This window comes from Lutra lutra, chromosome 2 (genome assembly GCF_902655055.1).
Source record: "Lutra lutra chromosome 2, mLutLut1.2, whole genome shotgun sequence".
Lineage (NCBI taxonomy): Eukaryota > Metazoa > Chordata > Mammalia > Carnivora > Mustelidae > Lutra > Lutra lutra.
In genome coordinates, this window is record NC_062279.1 from 182122606 (window position 1) to 182145962 (window position 23357).

The 23357-nt window shown below is 42.0% G+C and overlaps 1 protein-coding gene across 1 annotated transcript in view; it reads right to left on the reverse strand.

Moving 5' to 3' along the window:
* Nucleotides 1–23357, reverse strand: part of CNGA1 (cyclic nucleotide gated channel subunit alpha 1) — a 35964-nt gene continuing 12607 nt past the window's right edge. The window contains exons 3-10 of the mRNA XM_047719230.1: nt 14830–14950; nt 13188–13322; nt 12697–12759; nt 8104–8145; nt 7904–8014; nt 5315–5422; nt 4439–4545; nt 1–1829 (exon numbers count right to left, since the gene is read on the reverse strand). Coding sequence (XP_047575186.1) covers nt 415–1829; nt 4439–4545; nt 5315–5422; nt 7904–8014; nt 8104–8145; nt 12697–12759; nt 13188–13322; nt 14830–14936 — 2088 coding nt within the window. The 5' untranslated portion in view covers nt 14937–14950 and the 3' untranslated portion in view covers nt 1–414. The remainder of the gene's footprint in view (nt 1830–4438; nt 4546–5314; nt 5423–7903; nt 8015–8103; nt 8146–12696; nt 12760–13187; nt 13323–14829; nt 14951–23357) is intronic.

Below are 23357 nucleotides of genomic sequence, written 5' to 3' on the forward strand. Positions count from 1 at the left end.
TTAGTTTATTGCATTCTAATTCTTTTTAACATGGTATCCTGGACATGATGGACCCGGTAATTCCCAGTTGTTCCTCCACAGTGTAAACTGCCTGAAAGTGAGGGGTACTTGTTCACTTTTATAAAGAATATTTACATAAAAGGAGCATACATGAAAAAAATCAGAAGACACAGATACTGACAAGTTAATCCTTCTCTATCTTTGCATGTTATCCATTCTGAAAAATCCTAAGGACGGCAATCCTTTAATCTCACTACCTCACAGAGGAGTGTGTGGGTCTTGTTCCCTCCACCTGAGCACACTCCCCTTACGGAAAAAGTGCCCCAGCTGCACCTTCTTCTTCTTCCAATTTAGAGTTGCTTAATCCCACCCCCGAAAGGATCATGAGGCACGTCCTTGTTAGTGACCACTTTTTCAGTCCCGAGTGGAGTCCAGGAGCCCGCTTTCAACTCCAGATCCTTCAAGAGCTGAAAATTCTGTGTCAATGAGTGGCTTCAGAAATCTCTCAACTTTGGTTAGTCTTTGCTTCAGTTTCTGCTGCATTGACTCATACTCAGCCAGGATCCGAGCAAACCTCGTTTGCAAGAGGTCTACCGACCCCTCCATTCGGGTGACCTTCTCTTCGAGATCTTTGGGGTCACTTCCAGCGTTTGCAATATTTATATCCAGTAGACCATCTTTCATCAAGATTTGCTTTCCCTTCTCTTCTAGCATAGTTTTGGCGTCCGGGTACTCAGTGAGAGCTTCCATGAGGTCGTCTTTGGAGAGACAGAACAGATCTGAGTAGCCGATACTTTTAATATTGGCTGTTCTCCGATTGCCGGCTTTGCTGCCTTTAATGTTAAGGATACTGATCTCACCGAAGTAGCTGCCGTCACTCAGTACCACAAACTGAGTGACTCCGTCATCAGCCACCACAGCGAGTCTGCCTTCCTTGATGATGTACATCTCCCGTCCAATATCCCCTTTCTTGCAAATGTAATCTCCGGGACTGTAGACTTGGGGTTGCAGTTTCAAGACCAACTCCACCAAAAGCCCAGCTTCACAGTCCGCAAAAATACGCACCTTTTTTAAAGTGTCTAAGTGAACGTTGATGGCAATCTCTGCTCTCAGCTTATCGGGGAGATACTTCAAGACTTCCTTCTCATCAACTGTTTTTTTGTTGGACCACAGGTAGTCGAACCATTTGATAACTCTCTTTTCCATATCTTTGCTTACATTTCGAAAATGCATATACTGCTTGATCGCATCGATTCTTGCTTGAAATTCTGCTCGGGCAGCATTCATGTTGGAAATCATAGAACCTATGTTACCAACGATGGTAGCAAAAATTAGCACTCCGATTAGGAAATCAACCACCACAAAGACATACTCGGAATCCCTCACAGGGGGCGGTGTTTCCCCAATTGTAGTCAGAGTCAGTGTAGACCAGTAAAGGCTGTATACATATTTTCTAGCCAAACGGCCAAATTCGGGATCATTAACATCAGGATACACCCATGTATCATTTCCAAATCCGACAGCTTTGGAAATAGAGAAGTACACACATGCGTTCCAGTGGATAATGATGACGATATACATAACAAGGTTGGAAATCCTGAAGATGTTGGGGTAGTTGGTTCTGGTTTCTGTTCTCTGGAAGAACTCAAACATTCGAGAGATCCTTAACAGTCTGTTTAATCTAATTTCTGGATAGCTCCACCCCAGCTTAAAATACAGCAGATCAGTGGGCATCACTGAAAGAAAATCAAGTTTAAATTGCAAGGTGGATTTATATTTCTCTATGAGCTTAGTCTCTTCCCTCACCAGCAGTCCTTGTTCTAAGTAACCTAAAATAGAAGAAAAAAACACAACAATTTAATGGTTTTTTTTTTTTCATTTTTACGCCATTATGAATATTTCTAAAATAACCCACTGAGTTGAAAACAAGAGTTCATTTCCAATAGAGGTGCCTGGGTGGCTCAGTCAGTTAAGCAACCGACCCTTGGTTTCGGCCCATGCCATGATCTCATGGGTCATGATTTCGTGGGTCATGAGATCGAGCCCCCCACTGAGTCCTGCACTGGGTTCTGCGATGAGCCCAAAATGAAGATTCTCTCCATCTACCCCTCCCCCTACTTACTCTCTCAAGCTTTCTAAAATAAACAAACAAATAAATAAATAAATAAATATTTTTTAAAAAGAGTTCATTTCCAATAAACATGCTTTGAACAATGTAATAAGATATGGGTACTGATCAACATATAGCTATGGAAAATAATCTTTTGAAGAAATAAAAAATAAAACTTTGTAAGTGTAAAAGTGAAAGCTTATATGTAACACATATGTACGTTGTATGTACACAAATCTCTCCAGTGCCAGTATCTCTACCCAGCTAAAGGATTCCTTTTACAAATAGCGTTCTTGGAAATTTTCCAAACACCCTCACACTGTGCCTAAGGCCTCACGCCACTCTCTTGTCAGAATCCCAGCCCAACCGTTGAAGTTTGGGCACCTGCCTTACTGCCCATTACATGTGTTCTTGTCTTGTCCCTTCACTGTGAAGAATAAGTGTCCTTCAGAGGTTTGTTTTCTCTCTCCTTTTTGTCCCCCCAGCTTCCTTAGTCGTCTGGGATCTCCCCTTCTCCCGTGTTGCTGCAGTGGGCCTTGAATGTCAGCATTCTGATACATTTCACCCGAGAATGAATTTGTTCCTCTTCCTATACCGGCTACCGGAGCTGCGAGTAGGACATAACAATGGGAGCATTGCTCCAGCACACTGATATGTAGAGCATGTCCCTGTCTTATAGAATGATTCTCTCTTTCTTTTTTAAGATTTTATTTATTTATTTGACAGACAGAGTTCACAAGCAGGCAGAGAGGCAGGCAGACAGAGAGGGGGAAGCAGGATCCCTGCGGAGCGGAGAGCCAGATGTGGGGCTCAATCCCAGGACCCTGAGACCATGACCTGAGCTGAAGGAAGAAGCTCAACCCACTGAGCCACCCAGGTGCCCCTAGAGTGATTCTTAAATGCTATTCTCTGCACAGCGGTTACCTTGGAACACAGAGCTCAGCGTAGAAACGGTAAATTATACCCACTGAACAAGAATACTTAAGGGGAAGTTATCAGACCCTACCTACTCCCTGGTCAACGATGCCCACAAGGACCCCAAAGTTGAATTAAGGATTTGTGTACTTTTACAAAAATTCTAGTACAGGGGTCCCTGGGTGGCTCAGTGGGTTAAGCCTCTATCTTTAGCTCAGGTCATGATCTCAGTGTCCTGGGATTGAGCCCCGCATCAGGCTCTTTGCTTAGCAGGAGCCTGCTTCCCCCTCTCTCTCTCTGCCTACTTGTGATCTCTCTTTGTCAAAAAAATAAATAAAATCTTTAAAAAAAAAAAAAGAATCTATATTTAAAAAAAATTCTAGTACCGCTCTGTTGTATACAATGACACCCCCCCCCACCATGTGTCTTCATAGTATCTCTCTGTTAGGGAGCAATTACCCTTTCCCCACAGAGCTGGCAGAACATTTCTCTTCTCTTTATTCCTCTCCCATGGCTCTAACCCAATGAATAAGTTAATGGGGGAAAAGCCACCAATCCACATTCAAAGGTTGCCCAATTAAGTGAATCGGTTGTAGTGACCTAAGCTTTTGGGTAGGTATATGGTACTCTTTTTTTTTTTTTATTTTTTTTTTATTTTTTCAGCATAACAGTATTCATTATTTTTGCACCACACCCAGTGCTCCATGCAATCCGTGCCCTCTACAATACCCACCACCTGGTGCCCCCAACCTCCCACCCCCCACCCCTTCAAAATTCTCAGATCGTTTTTCAGAGTCCATAGTCTCTCATGGTTCACCTCCCCTTCCAATTTCCCTCAACTCTCTTCTCCTCTCCATCTCCCCTTGTCCTCCATGCTATTTGTTATGCTCCACAAATAAGTGAAACCATATGATAATTGACTCTCTCTGCTTGACTTATTTCACTCAGCATAATCTCTTCCAGTCCCGTCCATGTTGCTACAAAACTTGGGTATTCATCCTTTCTTTTTTCTTTCTTTTTTTTTTACAGCTTTATAAACATATATTTTTATCCCCAGGGGTACAGGTCTGCGAATCGCCAGGTTTACACACTTCACAGCACTCACCATAGCACATACCCTCCCCAATATCCATAACTCCACCCCCCTCTCCCAACCCCCTCCCCCCATCAACCCTCAGTTTGTTTTGTGAGATTAAGAGTCCCTTATGGTTTGTCTCCCTCCCAATCCCATCTTGTTTCATTCACTCTTCTCCTACCCCCGGTATATGGTACTCTTACTTTCAACAGTGCCTTTTCCTCTAAAATAGATTTTTGTGAGTTTATTTCAAAGAATACTTGAATTACAACATTTCAAATCATACCCTAGAGATAAAAGCACAAAATTACAAAATATCCAAAACTGAATATATTTACCCGTCCTTATTCGTACAAACATATCAAGAAGATAGATTACATCGGATATGTAATCTAAAATGACCCAATATGCTAGGTAATCAGACTGAAGTTCCTCAAAGCATGCTCTGTAAAAGAAAAACTTGTGTGATTAAAATGAAATGGGGGCAAGTTTAAGTAAACGTCCTCTCTGCATAATTTTTATCATGATAAGAGATATGATGCACTAAGACTAAGAGGGGCCTTAGGCCCATTTAATTCACCATGGCTCTTCTGAATATGGGCAGATGGATTAAGCTTTCTCCTGCTTCTGAATTCCAACATTCTTTCCATTACACTAGTTCACACTGTGAAGACATCAAATAAAAATAAATAGTCTCAAGCTAATGTCAAAATACAATGGGTCACACACATTAATAACCAGGTTCTTACGATCTGTCTCTAAAATGCGTCAAGGAATTGTGCGTGGTTCTGGACGGCCAAGATGCTTACTGTCTAAAAGACAGAAAACCATAGAAAAATCGCTTGGGAAACACATCTTGCTCTAAGACAACCTAGGTCTTTGATCTTTTTCCACTCTTGGCAACATGTTTTTCTTATAGTCTGAAAAGTACATAAATAAAATAACTAAGTTTCTCCCAAAATTCTAATGACACAGTTCAGCAATCAAAAGTTTAAAAAGGTCCTCTCACTCCCAGTCCAGTACTGGATTTCTAAGTATACTGAGAAGCAAAGCACCTACTCCTGAGCTTAGGAAAACACATTGAGAATAACATAACCTCTCTTTACAACCTGTGGTGGAGAAAAGAGATACGTCCCAAAAAGCCCTTGACCAAACCGTTAAGTCAGGTAACTTAGAAACCAGAAGCAGGTCGAGATCCACAAAAATATAGATACCTTACAATAACCATAGTCCAGTTGTACATAACAGGTAAAGAGATGCAGAACAGCCAGTTGTAATACATGGTTCCCGAGGGATCAATAACCATGACTTCTTTCTTCTCCCTAGCAGCAATTAGAAAGTGGGAGATTATCAAGAAACAAGGACATTTTTATTTCACATATCAAATACGGTTATGTCCATCACCCACAGTTCATGAAACAGAAGTAAGCTGGAGAAACTCACTCTGCAGGGAGAAAACTAGCTTGCCATGAGTGTGATAGGCGTGAGAAATTGCTTAGTGAGGACTAGATAGATAGTTAAATTACCAGTCTTACATTAAAGCTTGCATGAGATTTTTTAAACATCCTTGTTGTACTGTGATGCTGCAGACATTTCTATCAATCCAACTCCTGAGAAGGAATGGTGCCACAGGGGCGCCTGGGTGGCTCAGTGGGTTAAGCCGCTGCCTTCGGCTCAGGTCATGATCTCAGAGTCCTGGGATCGAGCCCCGCATCGGGCTCTCTGCTCAGCGGGGAGCCTGCTTCCTCCTCTCTCTCTGCCTGCCTCTCTGCCTGCTTGTGATCTCTCTGTCAAATAAATAAATAAAATCTTTAAAAAAAAAAAAAAAAGGAATGGTGCCACAGATCATGCTAAACTCTGGATATGCCGTAGACCTCTTTGGTAGGGTTATGGGTGGTAAGAGAATGGGGCGTTGCCACTCCCCCTACCAGGAGACAAAGTAATCAGGAACTATGCTGTGAGCGGGAACTCATGGGTTCTTTCTCTCTTGTATGGAAAGAAGAATATAGCACAATCTAATAAAAAGTCCTTGTTGATAAGCATCTGGTGAAGGATGAAGAGGCAATAGAGGGCAGAGGGAAAGCAAGAAGGCAGGAAAGAAGGAAGGGAAAAAGGAGGGAGGGAGGGAGAAAGGAAATATATAGTCAAATGGAAAATTTTTAAAATTTTCTAGTGTCAACCTACATTGTGTTTTGGCGGGGTGGGGGGTTTGTTGTTGGTGGTGGTGGTGGTGAGTTTTTTTAAGGGCTTTTTAAAAGATTTCTTTTTAAGTAATCTCTACACCCAACATGGGGCTTGAACTTACAACCCCAAGATCAAAAGTCACATGTTTTACTGACTGACCTAACCAGGCACCCCAAGCCCATATTATTACGGATTTTTCCCTTTTGTAAAAGCTTTAACAGCTTTCCAGCAGGCAAAAATAAGTGAATATTATGTGGTAAAGAGTTTTTTTTTTAAGTTTAGAAAACCCCAAAGATACCATCTGTACCCTGATGTTCATAGCAGTAATGGCCACAATCTCCAAACAGTGGAAAGAGCCAAGATGCCCTTCAACAGACAAATGGATAAGGAAGATGTGGTCCATATATACAATGGAATATTACTCAGCCATCACAAAGGATGAATACCCAACTTTTGTATTAACATGGATGGGACTGGAGGAGATTATGCTGAGTGAAATAAGTCAAGCAGAGAGAGTCAATTATCATATGATTTCACTTACTTGTGGAGCATAAGAAATGACATAGAGGACATTGGGAGAAGGAAAAGAAAAGTGAATTGGGGGGAATCGGAGGGGGAGACAAATCATGAGAGAATGTAGACTCTTAGAAACAAACCGAGGGTTTTGGAGAGGAGTGGGGTAGAGGGTTATGTGAGCCTGGTGGGTGTTAAGGAGGGCACATATTGCATGGAGCACTGGGTGTGGTGCATAAACAATGAATCTTGGAACCCTGAAAAAAATAAAAAAATAAATAAAATAAAATAATAAAATAAAAACATCTTTCACTTGGATCAGCAAACAAACAAACAAAAAAACTCCCTTTAGTAAAAAGTAAAAAGATAACTGAAAATATCACTCAGCCTTACCCTCATGAAATTCTAACCCTCAAATATTTGTTTAAAAAGGATCTTTCAGGGGCACCTGAGTGGTTCAGTCGATTAATCGTCTGTCTTCAGCTCAGGTCATGATCCCAGGGTCCTGGGCTCGAGTCCCACATCAGGTTCCCCGCTCAGTGAAGAGCCTGCTTCTCCCTCTCCCTCTTCTGCTCCCCCGATTGTGTTTGCTTTTACCCTCTCTCTCTCTCTCTGTCAAATAAATAAGTAGAATCTTAAAAAAAAAGGGGGGGGTCTTTCAAATGGCTGGTGCTGATAAGCATTTGGACTGCTCTCAAAATTAAGCATGGCTTTTGCAAGGAAATTTGCTTACTTTTGGATTATTTGCTTGAGCATTTATGACTCAAAAATGTTAATAAAATTGCTATATTTTTTATTTCAACATAAAAAATTAATGTTAAGACCCTAGGAACACAATTTTCTTGAAACCTAAATATCTCTCAATGGTAAATTTATCTTCACCAGAGCTTCAGAAAGATAATTAACCATAGCATTGAAAATTTTTGATGAGAAAACTAAGAATAAAGCTACCACTGCTCATTTTAAGGAAATTAAAAAAAATTGATTCACATTTTATAACAACATATGTAGTCTTTTAGTCAAGGCTTCATAACTATAAACTTTCAGGAAATTACCCTGCATTCAAAATCCATTATAAATTTGTTCCTAATTTCAATGCCACTTACTCTTCTTTCTTATCTTTGTCTTTTTCCTCTTTCTTTTTCTTCTCTTTTTCCTTTGCTTTCTTCTTTTTCTTCTCTGAGTCCTTTTTGTTTTCATTTTTATCATCTGCTTTGCTAAAAAGTGAGAGATGTAGTTAGTAATAAGATACAAAAATGTTATAGGCCCAAAAACCTGGGATCACTCATGCCAAAGTCTAACTTACCTCTTCTTTTCTTTTTTCTTTTTCTTTTTCTCTTTTGGCTCTCTAAAAAAGAAATGTCTAAGTCACATCATCAAATTACATTCTGACTTCCATTCTTATTTACTTTCCTCTCTATTGAGCCTTGAATTCAGAAACCCATGCTCAGAGACCAGAAATTTGGTTTTCTGCTGGAGAGTTCTACAAAAATGGACATGCATCCAATGATAAAAAAAACACACACACAAAATTTCCTGGGTTAGTACATGTTAAAAATTGAAGGAAATGGAGGTGGATAGAGGCATAAACCCAACAGGGGAAATTTAGGAAGCAACAGCTCCCATGGGTGCAATTTCAAGGTCTCCAAGTGTCCAAAACAATTTTTTTCAAAGATTTTATTTATTTATTTGACAGACAGAGATCACAAGTAGGCAGAGAGGTATGCAGAGAGAGAGAGAGGAGGAAGCAGGCTCCCTGCAGAGCAGAAAGCCCAATGTGGGGCTCGATCCCAGGACACTGGGATCATGACCTGAGCTGAAGGCAGAGGCTTTAACCCACTGAGCCACCCAGGTGCCCCCAAAACAATTTTACTTAAAGTTTAAGTTTCTTGATATCACTTATAATAATTTATTATATATAATATGTATAATGATGTTATACATATTAATATATATAATAATTTATTATTATTTATTATTGAGTAAGAGCTTTGAGAAATTTCAAGAAAATGCCATCAATTTTCTTTAGAGGGATAATCCTAATTGTGGCAATTTTTCATGAGTAGTCAGAAAGCTCCACACACTAGAACCCTAATTCTTAGAATTATTTACTGGATTTGAGATCGCCTTTTTCTATATGCAATTTCTTCTGCAGTCGAGAATATGTGATTAGAGGCCTCTTCCTACAGTTTGGCTCTCTCCCTATCAGCTGAAGGATGAAACCTGGAGGCAGGCAGATCTAAGGTCAAAAATAGGTTGCCATCGTTGGCTCAGATGTCTTGGGAAAGTTTATTATTCAGACGTGAGTGAACAGGCATCTCACAACCAGGAGGGTGGTCAGAGAGGTAGTTACAAGGAGGGAGCTAGATCTAGGCCTCAAAGTATAGGTTAAGAGTTGGAGAAGTTGAGAAGAAGCATGGGGATGTTAATGGGAAGAAAAACTTTCAGGTGCAAATGTACAAATGAATTTATTCTGTATATGAATAGCCCAGCAGAAATGGAATGCTGCTATTGAGGAGGAGCAAGAAACAGAATGGACAAGGAGATGGGGCTTGGCACCTAAGGTCGTCATGTACAAAGGGCAACACAACATAGAACTGGATAAGGGAGAATTTGTTGCTATGAGAGCACACCCTTTTGATACAGGTTTTAACACCCTAGCACAGATCCTAAGAAATGGTGCTGACACGCTGCTTGGATGGCTCCCGGAAGCTCAGAAAAGGGGACGGCTCATGCTAAGTGCAATAAAATTACAAACGGCCATGGCAGAGGGTAGAGGAAGGTACCAGGAAGACTCAGAGAAGTGATATGCTTAAGTAGACATCCCAGATAAGAAAGACAGTCCACCAGCTGACTGTGGTTCCTCAGAGGGCTCAGAGGACACAAAAATGATAAGAAATGTGCTGGTGGGAGTGGTACCAGCATCGATGAGAAACTCAGTGGTACTGTCCTCTGGAAGCCAGGGCTAGGGCTGATAGTGGGAGATGCTGAACTGGGTACAGAACTGGGTTCCCTGAGAGCAATAGGGATGACAGAACCTGGGAATAAGCAATCAGTGGCAGTGTTTACTCATCAGAAGAGAGATGGGTCCAGTAACTGTAATTAACATTAAGGGGAGCATGGGTAGGCAGGGGACTTATCCCACAGAGAGCTATGAAAGAGGTTAATAGAATCTGTTCCTAGATAGATGCACATCCCTTTGGCTTGTCAGGGTGCTGTTTAACATGTACGGTCACAACAGATCAGGAATGGATAATCAGGAGATTGAGAGCAACTTAACCCAATAAAAAGTCACAACCTCATGCATAGTTTCTAAACCTGAGCCAGCTCAGAAATGAAATCACTGACTGAAGAATGAAATCACTGACAATATATGACTTATGGGGCTTCCACTGGGTCTAAAGACCCCCACTGTGGTCATTTCTCCAGTTCCTCAGTGTAAAAGTGGAATATATATGTTTGGACATTGGTAGAACCCTCATCCCTACAAGCTCCTTGGCTTGTAGAGGAAGAGTTGATGATAATGGGGGTGGGGAGGGTGGGGACAAGTAGAAGCCCTCTAGCTGCCCCCCACCTGCTGTCTGAAAACCATATTGCATCCTGGACAGGAAAGAAAATGCAATCCTTAAAGACCTCATGCAGGCAGGGCTGGTGGTTCCCTCCCACCACCATTTCATTCAATGTCTGGTCCCTACAAAACCCACATGGATACTAGCAGCTGGCAGTAGACAATGGCAAAATCAACCACAGAGTAGCCCCAGCTGCAGCTGCCTGGGCTATTGTGAAAAACAATGCTCTCATGTGATCTAGACCATATACCCAATGTTCTGGGTCAGTCATGGTGAGTGTGTGATTTTTTTTTTTATTACTATTAGGGAAGAGGAGCAGAAATAGTTATGAGATGGAAAGCAGCACACGGGCTATGTTGTCTCTCCTGCTCAATGTCATGACACAGCCTAGAGGGACCTGGACCATCTGGGCATGCCTCAGAATGTCACATTGATCTACTCTATCAACAGCATCGTGTTAATAAGGCCTGGAAAGAGGATTAAATAACCATGGAACAGAAAATGGCTATTGACCATGAGCTGGATTCTGCCGGAATTAGCAAGTTATAAGGTTGTACAGTAATCCATCCCATGATGAAGTGGAATATCTGGGATCAAGCATGGGGCACAGTAACCCCCCCACCACCACCATGTGCTCTACCACTATTGTATCAGCACCTTTCCCTCAGCTCTTCACCATGGCCATAGGCGGGGGTCTTACAGGAGGAGTTAAAGGAGCATGGTCTATGAATGGCTCAGCCTGACATCCGGATACAAGTCAAAATGGGCTGTGTCTACACTATAGCTCTACTTAGAGATGACCCTAGAAGATAATTGGTAAAGTCAATCTTCAAATAACACAGCTTCAAGGGGTGAACCAACAACTACTTGGTATGGAAAAGGAAATAACCATGTATGGGTCTGGGAACCAAGGAGTTTAAGTAGGAGAGACTCACATAGAGAGTGTGTCCTCCTCATCCCCACAACTTTATGGTCTGTGGATCTACATGTTTCCAGATGGATCACGTGTCTTCCAGGCAACACAGTTAGTGTCCCATTAGACATTAAGCTATGACTACTCCCCAGGCACTTTGGGCCCCTCGTGCCAAAAAAAATTGATAGGCAAGAAAGGGAGTCACCATACTGGCAAAAGTAACTGACTTCTTTCATCACAACTAGATAGTGTTGCTGTTGTACAATGTGTGTGTGTGTAGGGGAGGGGTATATTTGGCACACAGGTGATCTGCTCTGGTGTCTTTGGTGTTCTTCAGCCCAGTTTTAGTGGTAAATGGACAAATACAGCAGGTATAACTCAAGAAGGGTATGGTGATGACCAGGGCCCCAAATCCTTTAGGGAGAAGAGTCTATATCATTCATCCCATGAAGTAAATCATCTAGACCAGCAAAAGTGCTGACCAGAGGTGACAGGATTCTAGAATGTGTAGGAAAGGAGAGCATAAGCAATTTCAGTTAAAGCCTCAAGATCAGCTGCAGCTGTCAGGGACCTAGGTTTATCCCATTAACCATCCTCTTATAAGCTTTCTCAGGAAAAAAGAATAAGACTCCTGGAGGAGGTATAATCCCGCATAGGATGAATTTTCTATATGAGGAAATCAGACACGAACAGTGCAAGAAGTGTGTTGTCCAGATGCACTAGTGCAGAGAACTCTGGCACTCATTCCCCACCCACCAGCCAAAAGTATTGGTTGCTGACAGCTCACAGCTCCCTCTCCTTTGGCTGGCCTTGGCTGACGAAGGCCACCAGACTCAAAGCTATGCCCCCCATCCTATGGTCTGCCCTCACCCAATGACTGAGCATGTGCAAAGGCCCAGTCCTACTGCCTAACTATGACCTAACTCTGAAGGGTCATCCCTCCTCTAGAACTTCCCATAGCAACTTCTCCCTCTGCCCAGTCTTGCTCCCCACTCTCCTGGAAATCATTACTAAGAGCACTCCCAATAAATCTTTGCACACACACCTCCCTCTCAGAGACTGTTTTCTAAGGAACTTGACCTGGGATGTATTGGCCTGGAATAGAAAGGATGACTGATATTTCATTTCTTTTTGTCCACAAGGAGGGGCAATTGCATTGACACTACAGACAATGGCTTTCTGTATGTATTCAAACACATACATATACATACATACATACATGCTGCTTTTAATATAGGTAGCCACTTTTTTCAGAAGTAAATAACCAAATAACAAAATAATAAAATACTATAGCCATTGTATTAAATAGAGTTTTCCTAATAAAGATCTCCTCTGCAGTAGATTCAGATACATTCCTACCTTCTTAATGGTGTTCTTTAAAAGCACAGCTTTGGTTTTCTATTGGAAATGTACTTACTGCTCCTTATTGCTGCTGTTGTTAACATTGAAAAGCGCAAGGGCACCAGGCAGGTACTGCTCCCTGGAAAGTGAAAGCATAACAGTCACCATCTGTATAACGTCCATGGTAGGGAAAGTCATGGAGGACTGTGGCATGTGGTTCTTCAGGGACAGAGACAGGTCTCAGGGAAAATGATCCGCAGGAGTGTTGGTGCCTAAGGCATCAATGAACATCAATAACCATCAGGTCTTGGCATCATCAATCATCAATATTCAATATTCAATCATTCCATATTCAATCATCATTCAATCATCAATCATCAATAATCATCAGGTCTTGGCAGTTTCCCAAGAGAGGAAAAGGATAAGCAGCAGGTTATTCCCAAGATCCTGCGAAGTGGCCTAGGTGGCAGAAACATTTGCCAAGTCCACGAAGTGGAGAAGTAAAATACCTTTCTTTCATCTACATGATTGTTTAAAAGATCAGGAGGAATAGATCATCATGCTCACCTCTGTGATGGCCCCACTCTGTGTGAGTTATGTCTACAGGAACCCCTTGCATGGGGGTTTTCATTCTCTGATTCTTCAAACATGGAGGCGCTGTCACCATCATCATCATCATCATCATCATCATCAGAAAAGGAGCTATGGTCCAACAGGAGGCAGAGATGAATTAGATCAATGTTTTAAACCATTATGAAGGAGTAACATTTCTCATTAGGAGGACCATGGCTTCATCCTTTCTCCTACCCTCTGAAACTAACATAGAACTCTCTTGAATTAGAGTGAAATGAGAACTTTCAGGATCCATGGAATTAGGTAAGGCATATGAACAATTCAGTAAAATGTGTGTAATTAAGAAACAACTTTCTGGTGCCTGGATGGCTCAGTGGGTTAAAGCCTCTGCCTTTGGCTCAGGTCATGATCCCAGGGTCCTGGGATCGAGCCCCACATCGGGGTCTCTGCTCAGCGGGGAGCCTGCTTCCTCCTCTCTCTCCCTGGCTCTCTGCCTACTGTGATCTCTGTCTTTCAAATAAATAAATAAAATCTCTAAAAAAAAAAAAAAAAGAGAAACAACCTTCCAAGTCTTCCATATTTCTTTTATTCGATGCATTGACTAATGTTAATATTTGTCAAATAGAAAGCATGAATCCGTGCTTTAGGTCACATTATACATTTGTATGAACAACCCTGTAATAACATTTCTTCCCACAAAAAATAAATTCAACCACATTTATACATGCTCTATTCAGTTATGGGGTAACAACTTTATTGCATCTATTTTATTTCAAATCAATTAATTAACATAAAGTGTATTATTAGTTTCAGAGGAGGAGGTCAGTTATCCATCAGTCTTATATAATACCCAATGCTTGTTATATCACTCACCCTCCTTCATGCCCAACACCCAGTTACCCCATTCTTCCATCCACCTCCCCTCCAGCAACCCTCAGATTGTTTCCCATAGTTAAGAGTCTCTTATTGTTTGACTCCCTCTCTGATTTCGCCTTATTTTATTTTTCCCTCCCTTCCCCTATGTTCACCCGTTCTGTTTCATAAATTCCACCTATGAGTGAAATCATATGATAATTGTCTTTCTCTGATTGACTTTCTTCGCTTAGCACAATATAGGATAACCACTTCAAATTATACTTTTAAAACATTTAGCATTTCACACTTTGTATTATTTTCACGTTCATCTATGGCAATGCTTTCTCTGCTGATTTGAAATGTCCCATAAGAAAAGGCCTTGTCATGAGTAAGGAAACATTTGACATGAGTGCTTCTAAATAATGACCACAATAATATCTATGTTCATTTGTGAGACAAGCTATGCTGTTCCAAAGTGTAAATAAATGGATGAAATTAAATAAATTCCAAAGATCAAGGTCACAAAAGTTAAACTGAAATTAAACCTAGTTAAATTTAAGAATGGTGGCTGGTGTTAAAAATGCATGGAGAGGGTGCTGGGGGTGGGGGGGTAGGGATAGGGTGACGGGGTTATGGACATTGGGGAGGGTATGTGCTATGGTGAGTACTGTGAAATGTGTAAGCCTGATGATTCACAGACCTGTATCCCTGGGGCAAATAATACATTACATGTTAATAAAAATAATTTTTTAAAAATGCATGAAAAAATACATGGATTTACCTGCCCACTCCATTTTCCATCCTTCTTATTTCACTTTCAATATCTGGAGCAATCACATTGGGAACGTTTACAAAAGAGTACCATGTATTGATAATATTTTTCTTCATGGTAAGTTTAATATCTAGGGAGAAAAAAAACCCTATTAGTGGAAAGACTTTATTATTTACATAAATAATCAAAACTACCACTCTACCATTCATCTAAGGCTGTCATAATGATTTTATTTGGAAATTATTCCTTAATAGAATACAGATGTAGCCTAAACCCTTAATTACCACCAGCGAGTTTTTTTGCGTGTGTATTTGTTAAAAATTCAAGAATATAACAGAGGTGCAGATTTTTTTTTTAAATTTTGGATTTACCCCAGCTTTAAAATATTCAGGCAATGTAGTCATAGAACAAAGCTATAGAGACCTCACATACACATCAAACAAGTAAGAAAAAAAGTAGTAAAATAAAATACCAAAATGAATGTAATCAGTTGTGAATGTCTCCAAGCATTCAAAAAAGGAGGGGTGGGGTGGGGTGGGGAGTTCTTGAACGGTATTCAAACTTTGGAGTGAAAAAGGTTGCGACTGATCCACATTTTTATTTTTATTTATTTTTAAGATTTTATTTATTTATTTGAAAGAGAGAGAGAGATCACAAGTAGGCAGAGAGGCAGGCAGAGAGAGAGGGGAAAGCAGGCTTCCTGCCGAGCAGAGAGCCAGATGCAGGCTTGATCCCAGGACTCCGGGATCATGACCTGAGCGGAAGGCAGAGGCTTTAACCCACTGAGCCACCCAGGCGCCCCTGATCCACATTTTTAGCAAGTCCTCTAAATTACTCTGATACATATCGTGCTCGGCTTCCCGTGCTTCCATTTCAGGCTTCAGGAAAATGCCAAGAACCAAGAGATCCTGAATTCCCTCAGGAATGTCCTACCTCGCAGTGGGTTCGAGCCCAACCTCTTGCTCTTGGGGAGGCGCGGTAAAGGGCGCGCAGGCTCACCGCTCCTCGCCTTTCTAGTGAGGCTCTGCCAGGACCCAGCGAGGACGCCGCTGCATTGGGGACCGGCTCACGTTCATCCCCTGGTCTCCAGTGTGCCGCAGCCTTGTCACCCGCAACTTGGAGAAGTTCCTAGTGGGCGCTAACGGTGTGCCTGTGCGCAGGTTACAACTGCGGCTTTGCGACCACTGGCATAGAAGCCCTGCTGTCCGATGGGACGCAGCTGTGCCTAGGGCGCCCCTCCTACCCCAGCTTGCTGGGTTCACAGCGCTGCCCTCTGGGGATTTCATCCCTGGGGATATTTTCTCCAAATGCGCGTGGAGGAACGCCTGAGGTCTAGGAAAATCCCTCGAAATGGACACCGGGTGTGCCTCCCAGCCGCCTCTCTCCAGAACAAGGCTCCCCACTCTCTTAAAGTGTCAGGTGTCAGCAGAAAAAAAGAAAAATCAGTATCTGGGCACGGGCTCCGGCTCCAAAAATAATGCCACCTTTTACTAGCTCTTGTACTGAAGGTGCATGGCATGGTTTCAGCACCTTCCATGCCTCCGCCTTATCCTCTCTGGACAGCTGGTCATTTACAACCCCCCCACCACACACACACACAACAAGCTCCTGGCCTGCCCTCCAGGTTTTTATTTACTTCGTTATTTTTCGACCACGATTTCTGGGTTTGGACAGCAAACTTGACTTTGTCATTAACAAGCAAAAAACAAAAAAAGAGAAAAGCAATCAAGGGATGTGGAAAGATGCATAAGACACACCTCATTCTTTATACTAAAAGACATTAAAGAACGACTTGCTTTTCACAAAAAGTTAAATCTCCAGCTGAGGATAGCAATCGATGGTGCTCTATGTTTTACTCTGGTGTCCAAACAATGATGAAAATACCTAGCAGCCTGTAGTCGAAAAGTAAATCGAGATTTTCGGTGATGTTAATGAAATGGGCATATGTTTTAAAATATAATTAAATTTGACTAAGAAGCAGCACTTTTTAGGAAGAAAGTTATTTCATTGACTCCTTTTCAGTATCTGAATGGATGTGACTATTCTGGCTATATTTACGGCATGCTGATTTGCTATTGACATCAGTGAATACTCCCTCTGAGAGACCTCATGCCTCCTGACTAGGAAAGGGAGAATACATGCTTGCTAAAACAGAAAAGTTTATGTGAGTTAAAGGCTAAACAAGGACATAAAATATCCAATATGTCAGAACAAACCAAGCCAGGACCTTGCTTGTATCTGAAGAAAAGAAGAATGAGTTCCCTTGTTCTATAACTTCTTGGCCTAAGCTTTTTACATAGGAAAAAAACATTTGTTTTTAATTGCACAATCACATTTTAATACATATATCATATTTAATACATACATCACTCTAGTAATACAAATTTCACTCTAGGAAAAAAAGGAGAAAATATAAATAGAAAAATAAAGATACTCAAAATTCCACTCCAGACCTTAAAATTATTAATCAACATATTTTCCTCAATGCTTCTGTGGTTTCCTTTTTCACACTTAAACAGTTTAATCCACCTCTAATTTATTTTGGTGTAAGTTGTGATGTAGAGATTTAACTTTATATTTTCTAAATGACTAGCCAATATTCTAAAATGGCACTTAATCAATAATCAATAGTCCATCTTTTCCCTACTAATTTGAAATGTCATCATTCTAAACTTGCCTGTCAACCATAGAGTTTTGATAAAGATTTTATTTACTTATTTATTTATTTATTTATTTGAGAGCGAGTGCAAGGGGGGGAGCAGCGACGGTGGTGGAGGGACCAGACTCCCCGCTAAGCAGAGACCCAACTCTCGGGGCTTGATCCCAGGGACCCCGGATCATGACCTGAGCCAAAGGCAGACACTTAACCGACTAAGGTACCCAGGCGCCCCAGGGAAACAATTGCTTTTAGAAAGTAAGTTTCAGTTTTCATTTTTTACCTGAATCACAAACATTTCTCACTTAAGTGAGAATGTGAAAAACTGCACTAAAATAAAGCAAAGCAAATGATTGGGAAAATCTTGTGGACAGCTCAGGCAAACTTAATTTGGAACATGAGCTATGAATGCCCAGGAAGCTGTCCATTCTATTGCTCAGCATCAGGCTCTATTTTGGGTTCAAATCCTGATTCTACCACTTACTAGTTGAACCTTACTCAATTTTAACATCTCTACAATCAGATTAATAGGATCTCTTTTGTGTCAAATAGCAGAAAAGATATGCCGCATATCCTTGGTCACAAATCCACACATACCGACATAATTAACTGTGCAGCAGTGGTTCTCTGAATTCAGTAAGAATGATACCTATGAAACTCGTTTAAAATTCAGATACCAGGGCTCTGCTCTCAGAGGACGAAAGAAGTACGACTTTGCACACATGAATCTACAATTTTACCAAGCACCCTTCTGTAATTCCGTTTCAAGCAATTCCTGAATCATACTTAATGCAATAGGGCTCTATGCTATGGGCCCTTGGTGCACTACCCCAGTCATATCTGTAATTCTGAATACAGTAGTGGGAGAGAGGAAGTAACAGTCGGGAAAGGCTTCAAGGTTGTTGTTACTTTTCTGACATTTCAGACCTACAAATCTGAAACACTGAGAATCAATTTCCAAAGACAAAATCCTCAAACAACTATTATACCAAATTCAATTTCATAACTTAAGAAATACAGACTTCCGGGGTGCTTGGGTGGCTCAGTCATTAAGCATCTGCCTTAGGCTCAGGTCATGATCCCTGGGTCCCTGGGATGGAGCCCAGCATCAGGCTCCCTGCTTAGCGGGAAGCCTGCTTCTCCCTCTCCCAATCCCCCTTCTTGTGTTCTCTCTCTCGCTGTGTCTCTCTCTGTCAAATAAATAAATAAAATCTGTAAAAAAAAAAAAAATACAGACTTTAATATGAAAAACAGCCTGTAAAATTCACCATATTAATAGAAAAAAGATGAGAAAAGTCATATGATAATTTCAACAGAAAAGAAAAGGTATTGGACAAAATTCAACACCTAGTCATAATACAGAGCCTTAGCAAATTAGGAATAGAAAGAAATTTCCTCAACCCAGTAGAAAACATGTACAATAAAGCTGTAGTTAGCATCACACTTAATAATGAAAGGCTGAACATGTTCCCCATAAAGTCAAGAATAAGGCAAGAATATAGAGGTATTCAACATTGTCCTAGCTCTCTTACAATAAACCCCCAAAATATTTTAGTCTATGTGCTGCCAAAGTGAGCACAGCCCCCAAAATAGTTTAAAATAAAGAATTAAAGGCATCCACATTGTGAAGAAAGAAAACTATATTTGCAGATGACATGAAAGCATATTAGACAATCCTAAAGCATCTACAAAAAAAAAAAAAAACTAGCACAAATAAGTAAACTTAGCAAGGTCTCAAGACAAAAATCAATGGAAAAATTCATTTTATTTCTGTATGTTTGCAGTGAATAATTAGAAAATGAAGTGAAAATGAAAATACACGTAGCAAGCAATTAATGCCTATGTCCATTTGGATGACTAAATCCTATTTACAAAGTTCTCTGCCAAATGCTGTAAGAAAGAAGCCCAAAGATGAGTGTGGCCGTAAAGAGCTTACAACTAGTAGCAGGAAAGAAGACGAGAGCACCACACCAGACACATGGTTTGGGCCCACGAAGGGAACAAAAGCAAGTATTCATGACTGCCTATCACCTCTTTAATTTCCAAGATTGTTTCTTCTTTGTTTCAAAATGTGTAGATCTTTTCATAGTGTTATAGTCTAAGAAAAAAAATGATAGCTGGAATAACAGATATGTTTTAAACTCTAGCAGGGGGTGGCTTAAAAAAGAAAAAAAAATCCCTTTCAGCTAGATTATAAAGAAGTTCATTAAGATGGCAGAGTATAGAAGCAAGGTCTACAATCAGGGTCCAATTCGAAAAATGATGAAATCAGACAGTTCAATAGAGAGAAGCAATATCAAAAGCACTGGAAAACCTAAACAGGGAAACTGAGAAAACCCAGAGATGAACAGTAACAGGGCCCTCTCCCTGTCCTAGAGCAGGAGACATGCAGGGCAAAGGGAGATTATTAGAGTCTAAAACCAGGGCTTCTAGGCTGGAAGACAGAATTATTGTGGGAGATGCATCAGGAGGCAAAGAATGAGTGGAAGAAATGACTTCACCTCCTACTTCTGCCCTCCATCGTCCACAAGTGCCCGCCAGTAGCTGAAGCCAAAACAAAGCAGCGAAGCCTGAAAAACATAAATTGCAGGGAGGAGAAGGCAAGGATCTAAGCTTGAATGGAAATGAGAGCACGAGCAGATAGGATTGAACCAACGAAAGTAGGCTGGTGAAAGGACCTTTCTTTCTGGGTAAAGAGGAATTCATGAGAAAAGTCATGGGAATGGGAGAGAAGCTGTCAGGAGATTATAGATTCATCTTGTTTAACTAGAGGACACAGAGAACCTGGGAGAAATAAGTATGGGGGAAATAAGATGACTTTGGCAAAATAGGTGTTCCTTCTCCATTTCATAGGAAATAGTCATTGAAGATTTTAAGGCATGGAATGACATTATTCCAAGGAACTTTAGGATGATTACTCTGGTAGCAGGTATAGGATAAACTGGATTACATGCCTTATAAATTCTTGCCACGGCGTCTCAGCTTGGCCCGTAATGTTGCTCATCAATTGTCTTCCTATATCTGCAGAAGCTAGCCTGAGCCTCCTCCATTAGTTTAATGCCCTATTTCCAACCCCAACCCCAAGAGACATCCCCTGCTTTGCTAAGTTCTAGCCACATTGGTCCACTCACTGATAAAAATTGCTGGAGGAATCAGCCACATTTGAATGACCACACAGCACCCAGCAGAGATGTTTGCACTGAGCAAGCACATAGAGGATGGCCATGGAATTGACTCCAAGCCTGGGAGAAGAATCTGAAGCTGTCCGAAAACTAAATTAAGGGGCGTCTGGGTGGCTCAGTGGGTTAAAGCCTCTGCCTTCGGCTCGGGTCATGATCTTGGGGTCCTGGGATCGAGCCCCTCATCGGGCTCTCTGCTCAGCAGGGAGCCTGCTTCCTCCTCTCTCTCTGCCTGCCTCTCTTCCTACTTGTGATCTCTGTCTGTCAAATAAACAAATAAAATCTTAAAAAAAAAACTAAATTAAGATGGAAAACCACATGGTGTCTCTAGTCCTTCCCTTCTCTCTTCCTTCCTCCCATTCTCCCTTCCCTCCCACTAAAAATGTTTGTTCAACAGCTGCTAGCAGCAGGAAATGGGTTAAGTGCTATGCTACAACATGAGACATGCTTAAAGAAATGCATATATGATTAATAAAACAGATAAGATATTTAATAGGTAAGTAACACCTTTGATGGGGGTTATCTTTAGAGTCCCAACAGAAAACAAAGATATACACAAAGTGGGCTTATTCTGTAAGAGGTTTATTTCCAAATGGACTGTTTATGAAGGTGTTCGGGTAAGGCAAACAGAAAGCACAGTGCAGTAACCCAGGCCAGTTTCCACCCCTAGGCTCCAAACACAAGCAGAGGGAATGGGCGTCAGCCCTGGAAGGAGAGGAAGTGTGCAGAATAATGAGTCATGAGGCAGTGACGTGACTTACCACTGAGGGACACAGCCAGCACAGGGCAGGCCCACAGGAAGGATACCACTAGGCACCCAACACCCTGACCTCATGTCTCCCTCCTCCCCCGCCCCTGCTGGGGTTCCACACTGGGTGACCTCAGAGAGCACATAGATGCCTTCCATAGAGGGTAGTCTCTCCTCCAGAATGCAGAATGGAGAAGGGTATGTTACAGGTTGAATTGCATCCTCCAGAAACGGTATCTTGAAGTCCTAAGCCCCAGTGCCTTAGAATGTGACTTCATTTGGAAATGAGGTCTTTTTAATTAGGTGTGTCCTAATCCAGTATTACTGATGCCTCTATAAAAAGGAAACATTTGGGGATGCCTGGGTGGCTCAGTTGGTGAAGCCGCTGCCTTCGGCTCAGGTCATGATCCCAGGGTCCTGGGATCGAGTCCCGCATCGGGCTCCTTGCTCAGTGAGGAGCCTGCTTCTCTCTCTGCCTCTGCCTGCCGCTCTGCCTGCTTGTGTTCTCCCATGCTTGCGCTCTCTCTCTCTCTCTCTCTCTCTGACAAATAAATAAACAAATAAAATTTTTTTAAAAATTTATAAAAGGAAACATTTGGACACAGACAACCCCCCCCACACCACACATGACTCCGTGGAGATACACAGAGAACACTGAGAGGATGGGGGGTAAGAATAATGCATTGACAAGCCAAGGAATGCCTGTGGCTACCTGAACGGGGAAAGAGGCATGGAACGGAGGCTTCCCTGATGCCTTCAGAGGGAGTCTGGCCCTCATAAGACCTCCATGGGGTCCTTCTGGCTGTAGAACGGGGACAATACATTTCTGCTCTTTGAAGCCACCCAATTTGGGTGCGTTCATTATAGCAGTCCTAGGAAACTAAGACAGGGTGGAAAGGGAGCAGGGGGTCCAACAGCCAATATCGATCACGTAGAGGTAGGTCAGGGTTCGGAGATGCTGCAGCAGCTGGGAGGAAATGCACCGAATCCTCTGCAGGGGCTGGAGATAAATCTTCCAGAAAAGGCAAGGCTAGGGCAGGCTTGGAGACAGAGCAGACACCTGCCAAGCCTATTCTGATGTGGAGCACGATTCCTGGCAGAAGCTCTATGGTACGAAAAAACCAAACGCGTGAGAGAGCCCAATGCCATCTGGCAATCCCTGCAGACAAACCGTTTTCCCACCTGGTGCGACAGATTTGGGCAGGATGAGAACAGGCAAATGAGACAGAACTTCTGTGGGTTGTCTGTTCTCCGTATCACTGGACCACTTTCCGACCAGAGGGACAGAGAGAAGAAGGAAAGAAACGTCTGTTGAGTGTCTGCTAGAAGCCAGGCCTCACGTGAGCTCAGCACGTTGAACCCATGTAAGAACCTGAGGCATGGCTTTCCATTCTTCATTTCACAGGGGAGGGTATGGAGCTCAGAGAGGTTAGAGGAGTTGTTCAAGGTCATATGACTTTCATTGTGGAGCTGGGATGTAAAAACTCTGCCCCACAGAGCTCAAGCTCTTGCTGCACATCTTATAAAAGGCGTCATATGGAACTTGGTCACCAGATGCCCTCAAGTGACCCTTGTTTGTCCTGCTTTGTTCCTATCGGGCGGTCTTCTCCATGAGGGTGTGTCTTTTGGATGCAGCCAATTATGTGCAATGCAAGGACATAAATTCAAAAAGCTTGTCTTAAAATAGCAACTTAAGCAAAGGGATGGTATTGGAGGGTTTTTAGCTTCCAATGATAGGCCTTAGGATCCCCAACTCACCTCCAAATAATACCTTTTAAAAAAAAAACAGTAGATTTGACAATTAAGCCTACCTTTAAAGATTCATTTCTAGGGGGCGCCTGGGTGGCTCAGTGGGTTAAAGCCTCTGCCTTCGGCTCAGGTCATGGTCCCAGGGTCCTGGGATCGAGCCCCACTGAGCAGGGAGCCTGCTTCCCCCTCTCTCTCTGCCTGCCTC